This window comes from Pelobates fuscus, chromosome 11 (genome assembly GCF_036172605.1).
Source record: "Pelobates fuscus isolate aPelFus1 chromosome 11, aPelFus1.pri, whole genome shotgun sequence".
Lineage (NCBI taxonomy): Eukaryota > Metazoa > Chordata > Amphibia > Anura > Pelobatidae > Pelobates > Pelobates fuscus.
In genome coordinates, this window is record NC_086327.1 from 21602534 (window position 1) to 21617600 (window position 15067).

Here is a 15067-nt window from a genome sequence, read left to right on the forward strand (position 1 = left end):
ATATCTGCTTCTTAACACAAAAGATCAATGTTCTCTGTCAACCAAACATGAAATAGTGCACAAATGGCTACCAGAGTATCTTGGGATTTAACTTTGCCAACGAGGAATAGGTTGCCTACCCATAAAACAAAAGGGCTGGAGTTGCCCCCTTACCTCCCTCTCCACAAGACTACCACCCATATTTTTTAAACAGGGGACACATACCAACTCACTACCAAAGAGAACATTTATAATTTTAAAATTCATGTTCTTTAATGTTCTTGCTATGAAAGAAATTTTGCACAGTTTCTATCGGTATCCATTAAAACAAATGTAACTGCCAGAACATTGAGTTTTAAATGTTGAGAATCTTTTGAGCAATGCGGTGGTCTGCATTAGAAGAGTGCAGCATCATTACAGTGCTGTTTATAATGGCTTGGTAATTAAGAGTGATGCTTGGGGTACGGGGTTCTTAGGGTTAGGAGATTAACCACACTAGCTTAGGGATTACCTGCACTCAAGGTGTTGCGGACTATAACTCATTCTCAGGAGAAGCTTGGTTGAGTGTGTTTAAAGTTACAGTCCACAACTTCTTCAGTGTCAATGTGAGATAGGGAGAAAACTGTTGTGACCCTTTGCTCACTAATAGGAGTGCTTACAGCAAGGGGTAGGATTGTAATGAAGCTGTGCTTTTTTATAAGTGAGATGTAATTATAGCATCACTACAGTGACACTCTGAGAAGGATTAAGATCCCACAGACCCCTAGACACTAAGGCGGCTTGAACCCCACTTCATTCTTCACATAGGAATAAGGCCTCTCTTTCTGACTTCTGGACCCTAGGCGGCTGCCTATGGTCACCTAATGATTAATCCTGCACTGATGATCATCAACATTAATTCTCTATTTCATCAGTAACATTTTTATTATAGAGGAAACAATAAAAAAAAAAGTTTTGGCAACTCTTCCTGCTGAGTTTTTCATAATCTGTAGGCCCCTTTTAGCAGTTTGAAAATTATATATATATGGCAGCCTTTTATCTGTGCCCCTGTTCCCATCACTGTTGAATATGAAATTGGGCATTGTGCTGTTTTATAGTATATGGCTTTCAGGCCGGTATCTGATACGCTTGTAACCCCTTTTGCAGACGGTGGGCTTCAACAGTAGCAAAAAGAGTTAAAGCAATGGTTTAAACACACACAAAAAGATATCACAGTACAGATTTCATGGGTGAGCACTTTTCGTTCTCGTGAAAAGGCAGTAGAGTTTGATTTCCTTCTCCTGCCTTTTCATATTGATGCTATAAGTTTTATTTACATATATATATTTATATATTAATTTCCCCCTAGGTTTCATGGCTTTTTTTTTTAAAGGTTTACAGTTAACAATAAACAACGAGAAAGACGATTGGGTGTAAAAAAACAACAAAAAACGACAAATTAAAACATTTTTTTGTTCCCCCTGAAAAACAAAACAATATAACCCCTCAAAAAAAAAAAACAACATAATTAAACACAGCACATGAAAGAAAAAATAACATCCACCCCCTCCCCGACCCCCCACCCAGCCCCTGGAAAAACAGACAACTATACACAGCCCCAACATTAACTTCCTGTCAAACAGAAAGTGATATTTGAACGCAGTTTGTTGACCTCCCAACGCTCTCACGTATTATAATTCAAAGAAGAGGGTTGGGATCATTTTCTGAACATAATCGGCTTTAGGTCCCATTACAAATTTAAGAAGTGTTGTACACGAACGATGCAGAAATTCATTCGATAACCTTTCCCATTGTCAAATCAAATAGGTGTCTTGTTTTTTTTACAATTGATCAATTCACCTGGAAATACAGTAAGTGTATATATTTAATTTTGGCAATTGGCAAGGCTTATGACAGTAACCTCGTGGTTTTAACACTAGAAGACTATTTTAAAAAGCTTGGGTGTGCAGATATTTGGAGGAGAGGGGAATGGAGGTTAGGCCAAAATGCTTTCATGATAGGATATAAGCTCATATATATATATATATATACACACGTTTTGGGTTTTTAATGATGAAGTAAAAATAGATGATTGTAAAGAAGATGAGGGCAGATAGCTAATACAACGCATCCATCTATCTTCTACGTCTGCTCATAAAACCTGTACATAACTTCACACACTATGTCGTAAACTCACAAAACGCATCTCCTGCATTTTCCGCCCACAACAGCTTTAAGATCACAAATTTTGGCACAAAAGACTATGTGCGCCACGTAAACCCTGGCTACAATTGTTCTCATTGATTTAATTATTCTCAGTTACTTGTATTTTTGCATGACTGCAAACAGACTAATAACTGGTCCATATTGCTCGTCTTTAGAACCTCTGCTGTACCAGTGTCCTTTCAGTGGAATATGAATTGTCCCTGTAGCGTTTGGGGTTGGTTAACTAGTAAAGAGAATGTTCTCTCTCTAATTCAGTAACTGGGATTTCCTTGTGTGTAGACCATAGTATGTTTAATGTTATTTCAATTAAACACCAAACATGCATACCGCTATTGCAGCCTCTATGGCACTGAAAGTGTTTATTGGCCGCCATTTCACTTCCGGTAGACAAAATAGTCTACGTTTGGAGATTCTATGTAGAAGAAGCAACTTAGTTCACTTTGATTCATTGGGGAACTTTTAAGCTATTTGTTTTACCACTTTCTCCTAAATTATGTGCTCTGCTATCAGTAAAGACCTATCAAGTCTATCCCTGTACAGCCTCTCACCTTTCCCATTTGTGTTCTGCTTCCTCCTAACAGACCCATCTACTATCTCATTCTCCCTGCAGATCATTGCCATGCCTGATTCCCCTCTGCCCCACTGGTTCCCTTTCTCCTGCCCCACTGGTTTGCAGTGCTTTTCCTACTTCCCCATAGTATCTCAATGCTTCCCCTCCTTCCCCTCCGTAGTGCCGTGTCTTCTCTTCTTCCCCTCTGGTGCGCAGTGCTCATCCTATTTCCCCTCAGCAGATCAGTGCCCTCTCTCCCTCCCCTCTGGAGCGCTGTGCTCTCTCTCCTTCACCCCTGTAGCATAGTGCTCTCTGTCCTTTCCATCTGGAGCGCAGTGCCCTCTCTCCTTCCCTTCTGGAGTGCAGTGCCCTCTCTACTTCCCTTCTGGAGCTCAGTGCCCTCTCTCCTTCCCTTCTGGAGCACAGTGCCCTCTCTCCTTCCCTTCTGGAGCACAGTGCCCTCTCTCCCTCCCCTCTGGAGCACAGTGCTCTCTCTCCTTCCCCTCTAGAGCACAGTGCCCTCTCTCCTTCCCCTCTGGAGTGCAGTGCCCTCTCTCCTTCCCCTCTGGAGTGCAGTGCCCTCTCTCCCTCTGGAGCGCAGTGCCCTCTCTCCCTCCCCTCTGGAGCGCAGTGCCCTCTCTCCCTCCCCTCTGGAGCGCAGTGCCCTCTCTCCCTTCCCTCTGGAGCGCAGTGCCCTCTCTCCCTTCCCTCTGGAGCGCAGTGCCCTCTCTCCTTCCCCTCTGGAGCGCAGTGCCCTCTCTCCTTCCCCTCTGGAGCGCAGTGCCCTCTCTCCTTCCCCTCTGGAGCGCAGTGCCCTCTCTCCTTCCCCTCTGGAGCGCAGTGCCCTCTCTCCTTCCCCTCTGGAGCGCAGTGCCCTCTCTCCTTCCCCTTTGGAGCACAGTGCCCTCTCTCCTTCCCCTCTGGAGCACAGTGCCCTCTCTCCTTCCCTCTGGAGCACAGTGCCCTCTCTCCTTCCCCTATGGAGCGCAGTGCCCTCTCTCCTTCCCCTCTGGAGTGCAGTATCCTTTTCACACTTGGGAGCAGAATGCCCTTCCTCCTTCCCCTTTACAGTGCAGTATCCTTCCTCGTTCCTTTCTTCAGTTAAGTACCCTCCTAGTTCCCCTGTACAGTCTTGTCCTGCCTCCTTCCATCCATTTGTAGATCATTTACCTCCCTATTTACGGGACCTTCTCTAACCTAATCTATTCTACCGAGCAGTATTCTTCCTTCTTTAGAGCCAAGTACAACTTGCTGAGAATTGTATTCCACCCATCCCCATGTAATACCTCACCTGCCTCTTTCCTGCTTACTAAACCTTTCCTTCCTCTGTTTCCCTTTCCACAGACAACCTCTACCTGATAGAAAATGGAGTGAAGGTATCTGTGTGACAGGTTTTTAAAGGAAGCTATATGAGAAAGCATATTGTGTTTGTAATGCAGTGTGTGCCGTATAAATACTGTGAGTTAGAGAAAAATGTTCCTTACGGTTCTAGCAAGTCCCCAAAATACCGTATTCTGTAAACGTTATTTCGAAATACATATCTCGGAGGGTCCAACGTCAAAAATGGAACCATCATCAGAAATCTCCTTTACACCTGATGAAATATTTCTAACTAACCAACAGTGGGTGAAGTGGACATTTTGTATCATTAAAAATTAAATTTCCACTTCCATGTACAGGAGAACAACAGAGCTAATTAGATCTCATCAGGAAATCCCTCAATCTGATTGATATTTGACAGCAGCAAAAATCAGCAGCAAAAATTTCTCAAATTTATTTTAATATTATTTTTTTAGTATCGGCAGAGGTCTCTGACCAAAGGATACTTAAAACTGATGCCAATTATGGCTTAACGTGGTAGAAACTGTGTACTGCTGAGGATAGGAATTATAGAAGGGACTCAACTCGGCTGTTTCACAATTTGTACTTGTTAATGCTGGATGTTTAATGTGTGTGTGTTTTTTAACAGGTACCTAAGACGGTCAGTTATCAGATCTGGGGATCTGTTCATTTTTGCCTTTAGCAGGGCTGATAATATTAGAAATTATTTTATTTGATGTTCTATCTGGTGACTAGTTTCCTAGATGAGATGGTGACCGGTTTATTAGTTTATAATAGGGGTTGAACCCAAACTTAATAAAAAGCTAGTGAGTTTAACTATTTCCCAGTACAATCTAGTTCTGATTTTGTAGCACTCGTGGTATCTTAACTTGCTCCTTTTATGGTAAGATTGACCGTTTAATCCCTTTTTACTAGAAAACCTGGAGTATAGATACCCATGCAAGTTATTACAGGCACTGCGGATATAGCACAATGGGTTAATATAACTAGTTCTTAACATTACTTTATTAAGTTGCAGCTCTATATATGAACATGAATATGGCCAGTGTAATTAGTTATCTTTAGACTCTAGGACTGGTCTAGGACTCGGGCATTGGGCGGATGTAGATGTCATCTGTTTTTGTAACTAGTCTCCTGTGGGTATACATGGCTGATAAAGAGGGTTAGTAACTATTGTGGTCAAATGTGGGTAGACACATTTAAGTTCTTCAAGCCCTCTAATGTACAACTGAGTATTGAGCGAGTAGTGGGTGCATGGAATAGCCTTCCAGCTGAAGTGATAGAGCTTAACACAGTAAAGAAGTTTAAGCATGCGTGGGATAGGCATAAGGCTATCCTAACTATAAGATAAGGCCAGGGACTAATGAAAGTATTTAGAAAATTGGGCAGACTAGATGGGCCGAATGGTCCTTATCTGCCGTCACATTCTATGTTTCTATGTTGTAGCTAGCCCCATATAGGTTTTAGGCCCAGTAATATGGGACGGCATGGGAGGTAACTGGCCATTTTAACTAGCTCTTTAAAGGCTGCAGGTCTGGCAATGTGGGTATATTTGTTATTATGATTGATAAAGCATCAAATTCCACAGCGCTGTACAATAGGTTGATATATGGATAGTAACTGGCTGTTTTAACCGGTCCCCTAAATGTTACTGGCCTGGTAATGTAGGTATATCTGAATTGGTTATTATCATTATTATTATTATAATGTAGGATTAGCTGGTAATTAGTTATTGTATTGTATGTTGAACGGTAATACATACCTCCCAACATTTCAAATGGACAAAGAGGGATACTTTAATTTTAGGGGTGTGGGGTGAGGCTGTTCTGAGAAATGTAGGTGACTTACTAATAATAATTTATAAAATGTAATTTAGAACAAGAACGATGTATCTACTTTACACGGATTGATTTCTATACACATTTATTGTCGTTTACTGGGAGTATTATTGCTGTGTACAAAAGAGGGACATTAGGATCGAAAAGAGGGACAGAGGGTTTGGGGCCTAAAATAGGGACTGTCCCTCCTAAATAGGGACACTTGGAAGGTATGGAATCAGGCCTGGAGATTGTTTTTAGTCCCTTGTATGCTGCAGGCCCAATGTGAGTATATATGAATTGTAACTGGTTAATTTTACTAGTGGCTAATACGCTGCAGGCCTGGTAATGTGAGTAATAAATGGATCATACTAGCTTCCTCGTATTGGCTGTAAAGTCTCATTTCACAGAGCATCTTGAATTGCTCTCGTTCTCCCTTTTAAACCTGTGAATTATGGGTTCTCTTTCCCTGCAGCACTCTCCTCCGTCACTGGGGACTCTGAGCTGTTCTGATTTCTGGCTAATTAAGGTGATTAAACAAACGTCACGCTCTTAATACTGAGCCTGCACTGGTACAAATCACTACCCATTCTGCCCAGCTCACTTCCCTTCCAAGCTATTATTGTGAGCACTGCTCTGTAGCCCAGGGCCTGCCCTCAGAGCCGTAAAATCCTAGGAGAGCCAAGTCGCGTGGCCTTCTGATCTCTCCAAGCCTAGAAACGTGGTGCCAGCTTGTTTTTGTCTGTTTGGTGCCAGTGTCTGTATCATAAGAAGCTCTACAGTGTACTACATGCAAGACCCTCTGTACCCAAAAGGTGCCAGACCGAATACTGCCTTAAAATCTGTTGTTCAGTAGCAGCACTAATGCTATGTCTTATAGAGATCTAAACCCCAAGCCCCTAATATCAGCCACTGCCCCCTACTTCCAGACCCCTTCCAAGCAAACCTCACTATAGTTCTCTTTATAAAAACATAGGAAAAAAATTGCAAAAAAACACATTGAATTTCCCGGATGAGGAGAAATATCAGAGATCTGTTCATCGTCCTTCACTTCAAATCAGTGACCCTGGCTTATAATTTCTACAGCCCCCAATGACTGTCATACATAATGGCGGGTTCCTTGGACTCTAAATTATAATAATCCCTTCCCCGAAAGGGGGGCATGCAATGCTTGGCATTGACCACCCCTTGTAGTGAAGGGGTTAAACACTTCGATTTCTAGGGCCCCCATTCTTTATGAACGTTCCCGTCCCCCACCCTCCAAAGGTAACATAAAATAAAAAAAGTCAGGTTATTAATACTGTGTTGGGACATTTTCTTGCGAGTCTTTAAATAAAAAACTCCTCCTTCCTCTTGTGGTTCTCTCCGCCATTTAGAAATGCCTCCCGCGCTTCTCCGTGTTCATCCAGTCCACTCGCTTCGTGGGTCAGGTAGGAACCTGCGAGGGGCAGCACAGAGAGACCGGTTAATGACGCCATTATCACTGTGTGGGATGGACGGGGGAGGCAGGAGAAGTAAAAGTCCACAATCATCACTGCTTGTACAAGGTCATTACACATTGGACGTAAGATCAGAATATCAGCCACAATCATACGACTGTGTAGTATGATGGGAGGTAGGGCTGGCAAAGCTTTATGGGAGTTATTTCTAAAGTCCTCTGGTGCCACTGCTCTGGATATCTGGAACTGGTGGAACTGGATTAACTTTCACACAAACCGGTACAATACACCCTGACCTTCCGGTATGATAGTATACTCAATCATTATCATTCTCCCTTTACATTCCGTCTGATAGTATACTCCTTATCATTCTCCCTTTACATCCCGTCTGATAGTATACTCCTTATCATTCTCTCTTTACATTCCGTCTGATAGTATACTCCTTATCATTCTCTCTTTACATTCCGTCTGATAGTATACTCCTTATCATTCTCCCTTTACATTCCGTCTGATAGAATACTCCTTATCATTCTCCCTTTACATTCCGTCTGATAGTATACTCCTTATCATTCTCCCTTTACATCCCGTCTGATAGTATACTCCTTATCATTCTCCCTTTACATTCCGTCTGATAGTATACTCCTTATCATTCTCCCTTTACATTCCGTCTGATAGTATACTCCTTATCATTCTCCTTTTACATTCCGTCTGATAGTATACTCCTTATCATTCTCCCTTTACATTCCGTCTGATAGAATACTCCTTATCATTCTCCCTTTACATTCCGTCTGATAGTATACTCCTTATCATTCTCCCTTTACATTCCGTCTGATAGTATACTCCTTATCATTCTCCCTTTACATTCCGTCTGATAGAATACTCCTTATCATTCTCCCTTTACATTCCGTCTGATAGTATACTCCTTATCATTCTCCCTTTACATTCCGTCTGATAGTATACTCCTTCTCATTCTCCCTTTACATTCCGTCTGATAGTATACTCCTTATCATTCTCCCTTTACATTCCGTCTGATAGTATACTCCTTATCATTCTCCCTTTACATTCCGTCTGATAGTATACTCCTTATCATTCTCCCTTTACATCCCGTCTGATAGTATACTCCTTATCATTCTCCCTTTACATTCCGTCTGATAGTATACTCCTTATCATTCTCCCTTTACATTCCGTCTGATAGTATACTCCTTATCCTTCTAGATTATCATTCCGTCTGATAGTATACTCATTATCATTCTCCCTTTACATCCCGTCTGATAGTATACTCCTCATCATTCTCCCTTTACATTCCGTCTGATAGTATACCCCTTATCCTTCTAGATTATCATTCCGTCTGATAGTATACTCATTATCATTCTCCCTTTACATCCCGTCTGATAGTATACTCCTTATCATTCTCCCTTTACATTCTGTCTGATAGTATACCCCTTATCCTTCTAGATTATCATTCCGTCTGATAGTATACTCCTTATCATTCTCCCTTTACATCCCGTCTGATAGTATACTCCTCATCATTCTCCCTTTACATTCTGTCTGATAGTATACCCCTTATCCTTCTAGATTATCATTCCGTCTGACAGTATACTCCTTATCATTCTCCCTTTACATTCCGTCTGATCGTATACTCCTTATCCTTCTAGATTATCATTCCGTCTGATAGTATACTCCTAATCATTCTCCCTTTACATTCCGTCTGATAGTATACTCCTTATCATTCTCCCTTTACATTCCGTGTGATAGTATACTCCTTATCATTCTCCCTTTACATTCCGTCTGATCGTATACTCCTTATCCTTCTAGATTATCATTCCGTCTGATAGTATACTCCTAATCATTCTCCCTTTACATTCCGTCTGATAGTATACTCCTTATCATTCTCCCTTTACATCCCGTCTGATAGTATACTCCTCATCATTCTCCCTTTACATTCTGTCTGATAGTATACTCCTTATCCTTCTAGATTATCATTCCGTCTGATAGTATACTCCTTATCATTCTCCCTTTACATTCCGTCTGATCGTATACTCCTTATCATTCTCCCTTTACATTCCGTCTGATAGTATACTCCTTATCATTCTCCCTTTACATTCTGTCTGATAGTATACTCCTTATCATTCTCCCTTTACATTCCGTCTGATAGTATACTCCTTATCATTCTCACTTTACATTCCCGTCTGATAGTATACTCCTTATAATTCTCTCTTTATATTCCGTCTGATAGTATACTCCTTATCATTCTCCCTTTACATTCCCGTCTGATAGTATACTCCTTATCATTCTCCCTTTACATTCCGTCTGATAGTATACTCCTTATCATTCTCCCTTTACATTCTGTCTGATAGTATACTCCTTATCATTCTCCCTTTACATCCCGTCTGATAGTATACTCCTTATCATTCTCCCTTTACATTCCCGTCTGATAGTATACTCCTTATCATTCTCTCTTTACATTCCGTCTGATAGTATACTCCTTATCATTCTCCCTTTACATTCCCGTCTGATAGTATACTCCTTATCATTCTCCCTTTACATTCCGTCTGATAGTATACTCCTTATCATTCTCCCCTTACATTCCGTCTGATAGTATACTCCTTATCATTCTCCTTTTACATTCCGTCTGATAGTATACTCCTTATCATTCTCCCTTTACATCCCGTCTGATAGTATACTCCTCATCATTCTCCCTTTACATTCTGTCTGATAGTATACTCCTTATCCTTCTAGATTATCATTCCGTCTGATAGTATACTCCTTATCATTCTCTCTTTACATTCCGTCTGATAGTATACTCCTCATCATTCTCCCTTTACATTCCGTCTGATAGTATACTCCTTATCATTCTCCCTTTACATCCCGTCTGATAGTATACTCCTCATCATTCTCCCTTTACATTCTGTCTGATAGTATACTCCTTATCCTTCTAGATTATCATTCCGTCTGATCGTATACTCCTTATCATTCTCTCTTTACATTCCGTCTGATAGTATACTCCTTATCATTCTCCCTTTACATTCCGTCTGATAGTATACTCCTTATCATTCTCCCTTTACATCCCGTCTGATAGTATACTCCTTATCATTCTCCCTTTACATTCTGTCTGATAGTATACTCCTTATCATTCTCCCTTTACATTCCGTCTGATAGTATACTCCTTATCATTCTCCCTTTACATTCCCGTCTGATAGTATACTCCTTATCATTCTCTCTTTACATTCCGTCTGATAGTATACTCCTTATCATTCTCCCTTTACATCCCGCCTGATAGTATACTCCTTATCATTCTCCCTTTACATTCCGTCTGATAGTATACTCCTTATCATTCTCTCTTTACATTCCGTCTGATAGTATACTCCTTATCATTCTCCCCTTACATTCCGTCTGATAGTATACTCCTTATCATTCTCCCTTTACATTCCCGTCTGATAGTATACTCCTTATCATTCTCCCTTTACATTCCCGTCTGATAGTATACTCCTTATCATTCTCCCTTTACATTCCGTCTGATAGTATACTCCTTATCATTCTCCCTTTACATTCTGTCTGATAGTATACTCCTTATCATTCTCCCTTTACATCCCGTCTGATAGTATACTCCTTATCATTCTCCTTTTACATTCCGTCTGATAGTATACTCCTTATCATTCTCCCTTTACATCCCGTCTGATAGTATACTCCTCATCATTCTCCCTTTACATTCTGTCTGATAGTATACTCCTTATCCTTCTAGATTATCATTCCGTCTGATAGTATACTCCTTATCATTCTCCCTTTACATTCCCGTCTGATAGTATACTCCTTATCATTCTCCCTTTACATTCCGTCTGATAGTATACTCCTTATCATTCTCCCTTTACATTCCGTCTGATAGTATACTCCTTATCATTCTCCCTTTACATTCCGTCTGATAGTATACTCCTTATCATTCTCCCTTTACATTCCGTTTGATAGTATATTCCTTATCATTCTCCCTTTACATTCCGTTTGATAGTATATTCCTTATCATTCTCCCTTTACATTCCGTCTGATAGTATACTCCTTATCATTCTCCTTTTACATCCCGTCTGATAGTATACTCCTTATCATTCTCCCTTTACATCCCGTCTGATAGTATACTCCTTATCATTCTCCTTTTACATTCCGTCTGATAGTATACTCCTTATCATTCTCCCTTTACATCCCGTCTGATAGTATACTCCTTATCATTCTCCCTTTACATTCCGTCTGATCGTATACTCCTTATCATTCTCCGTTTACATTCCGTCTGATAGTATACTCCTTATCATTCTCCCTTTACATTCCGTCTGATAGTATACTCATTATCATTCTCCCTTTACATTCCATCTGATAGTATACTCCTTATCAATCTCCCTTTACATTCTGTCTGATAGTATACTCCTTATCATTCTCCCTTTACATTCCGTCTGATAGTATACTCCTTATCATTCTCCTTTTACATTCCGTCTGATAGTATACTCCTTATCATTCTCCCTTTACATCCCGTCTGATAGTATACTCCTTATCATTCTGTCGGTTGGTACACCCCGTATCATTCTGTCGGTTGGTACACCCCGTATCATTCTGTTGGTTGGTACACCCCGTATCATTCTGTCGGTTGGTACACCCCGTATCATTCTGTCGGTTGGTACACCCCGTATCATTCTGTCGGTTGGTACACCCTGTATCATTCTGTCGGTTGGTACACCCCGTATCATTCTGTCGGTTGGTACACCACGTATCATTCTGGCTGATAGCACACCCCGTATCATTCTGTCGGTTGGTACACCCCGTATCATTCTGGCTGATAGCACACCCCGTATCATTCTGGCTGATAGCACACCCCGTATCATTCTGGCTGATAGCACACCCCGTATCATTCTGTCGGTTGGCACACCCCGTATCATTCTGTCGGTTGGTACACCCCGTATCATTCTGTCGGTTGGTACACCCCGTATCATTCTGTCGGTTGGTACACCCTGTATCATTCTGTCGGTTGGTACACCCCGTATCATTCTGTCGGTTGGTACACCCCGTATCATTCTGTCGGTTGGTACACCCCGTATCATTCTGTCGGTTGGTACACCCCGTATCATTCTGTCGGTTGGTACACCCCGTATCATTCTGTCGGTTGGTACACCCCGTATCATTCTGTCGGATGGTACACCCCGTATCATTCTGTCAGATGGTACACCCCGTATCATTCTGTCGGTTGGTACACCCCGTATCATTCTGTCGGATGGTACACCCCGTATCATTCTGTCGGATGGTACACCCCGTATTATTCTGTCGTATGGTACACCCCGTATCATTCTGTCGGTTGGTACACCCCGTATCATTCTGTCAGTTGGTACACCCCGTATCATTCTGGCTGATAGCGCACCCCGTATCATTCTGTCGGATGGTACACCCCGTATCATTCTGTCGTATGGTACACCTCGTATCATTGTCGGATGGTACACCTCGTATCATTCTGGCTGATAGCACACCCCGTATCATTCTGTCGGATGGTACACCCCGTATCATTCTGTCGGTTGGTACACCCCGTATCATTCTGTCGGTTGGTACACCCCGTATCATTCTGTCGGTTGGTACACCCCGTATCATTCTGTCGGTTGGTACACCCCGTATCATTCTGTCGGTTGGTACACCCCGTATCATTCTGTCGGATGGTACACCCCGTATCATTCTGTCAGATGGTACACCCCGTATCATTCTGTCGGTTGGTACACCCCGTATCATTCTGTCGGATGGTACACCCCGTATCATTCTGTCGGATGGTACACCCCGTATTATTCTGTCGTATGGTACACCCCGTATCATTCTGTCGGTTGGTACACCCCGTATCATTCTGTCAGTTGGTACACCCCGTATCATTCTGGCTGATAGCGCACCCCGTATCATTCTGTCGGATGGTACACCCCGTATCATTCTGTCGTATGGTACACCCCGTATCATTCTGTCGGTTGGTACACCCCGTATCATTCTGTCAGTTGGTACACCCCGTATCATTCTGTCAGTTGGTACACCCCGTATCATTCTGGCTGATAGCGCACCCCGTATCATTCTGTCGGATGGTACACCCCGTATCATTCTGTCGTATGGTACACCTCGTATCATTGTCGGATGGTACACCCCGTATCATTCTGGCTGATAGCACACCCCGTATCATTCTGTCGGATGGTACACCTCGTATCATTGTCGGATGGTACACCCCGTATCATTCTGTCGGATGGTACACCCCGTATCATTCTGTCGGTTGGTACACCCCGTATCATTCTGGCTGATAGCACACCCCTCCCGTGTCAGTGCTGTCACCCATAGTGTCCCCTACCTCTCCTGGACAGTCAGACATTCCCGTGTCAGACAGAGCTATCCTGCCCCCAAACCTCATGCAGCTGAACGAGTTCTCTTCCTCGTCTGCTCACCTTTCTGTCGGACGGAGCACCAGACCATGACAATAAGGACACATATGACGAGGAAGACAAGTAGTGCCAGGATTCCACCGATGACAGCGTAGGGGACTTGGGTTTGGGCCTCAATGATCGCTCCTGGGTCTAAAGGACAAAAAAAAATCAAATAAAACAAGGTCACTGACCTTTCTCATCCAACACAAAACGTCTGTATGTTTTACTCGATATGCTATGTATACACCTCACAGCCTTATATCTTATTTAAAGGGACACTATAGTCACCAGAACAACTACAGCTTATTGAATTTGTTCTGGTGAGTAGAATCATTACCTTCAGGCTTTTTACTGTAAACACTGTCTTTTCAGACAAAATCAATGTTTACATTACAGCTTAGTGATACTTGCCATTGCTTCCTGGGGCAGTGCTGCACAGTCTCCATCCTCTGCATGGAGACCCTGAACTTTCACCCCATCCCATCTTATTCCTATATACACCCTGCACCCCACCCTGTCTTATTCTATATACACCCCGCTCCCCATCCTGTATTATTCTATATACACCCCGCACCCCATCTTGTCTTATTCTATATACACTGTGCACCCCATCCTGTCTTATTCTATATACACTGTGCACCCCATCCTGTCTTATTCTATATACACCCCGCTCCCCATCCTGTATTATTCTATATACACCCTGCACCCCATCCTGTCTTATTCTATATACACCCCGCACCCCATCCCGTCTTATTCTATATACACCCCGCTCCCCATCCTGTTTTATTCTATATACACCCCGCACCCCATCCTGTCTTATTCTATATACACCCCGCACCCCATCCTGTCTTATTCTATATACACCCCGCACCCCATCCTGTCTTATTCTATATACACCCCGCACCCCATCCCGTCTTATTCTATATACACCCCGCACCCCATCCTGTCTTATTCTATATACACCCCGCACCCCATCCTGTCTTATTCTATATACACCCTGCACCCCATCCTGTCTTATTCCATATACACCCCATACCCCATCCTGTCTTATTCTATATACACCCCGCACCCCATCCTGTATTATTCTATATACACCCCACACCCCATCCTGGCTTATTCTATATATACCCCGCACCCCATCCTGGCTTATTCTATATATACCCCGCACCCCATCCTGTATTATTCTATATACACCCAGCACCCCAACCTGTCTTATTCTATATACACCCGCACCCCATCCTGTATTATTCCATATACACCCCACACCCCATCCTGTCTTATTCTATATACACCCCGCACCCCATCCTGTCTTATTCTATA

General features: G+C 42.5%; 1 protein-coding gene across 1 annotated transcript in view; it reads right to left on the reverse strand.

Annotated features, from left to right (window-relative positions):
- Positions 1-3439: 3439 nt before the first annotated feature.
- Positions 3440-15067, reverse strand: part of CADM4 (cell adhesion molecule 4) — a 222432-nt gene continuing 210804 nt past the window's right edge. The window contains exons 8-9 of the mRNA XM_063436923.1: positions 13769-13897; positions 3440-7330 (exon numbers count right to left, since the gene is read on the reverse strand). Coding sequence (XP_063292993.1) covers positions 7221-7330; positions 13769-13897 — 239 coding nt within the window. The 3' untranslated portion in view covers positions 3440-7220. The remainder of the gene's footprint in view (positions 7331-13768; positions 13898-15067) is intronic.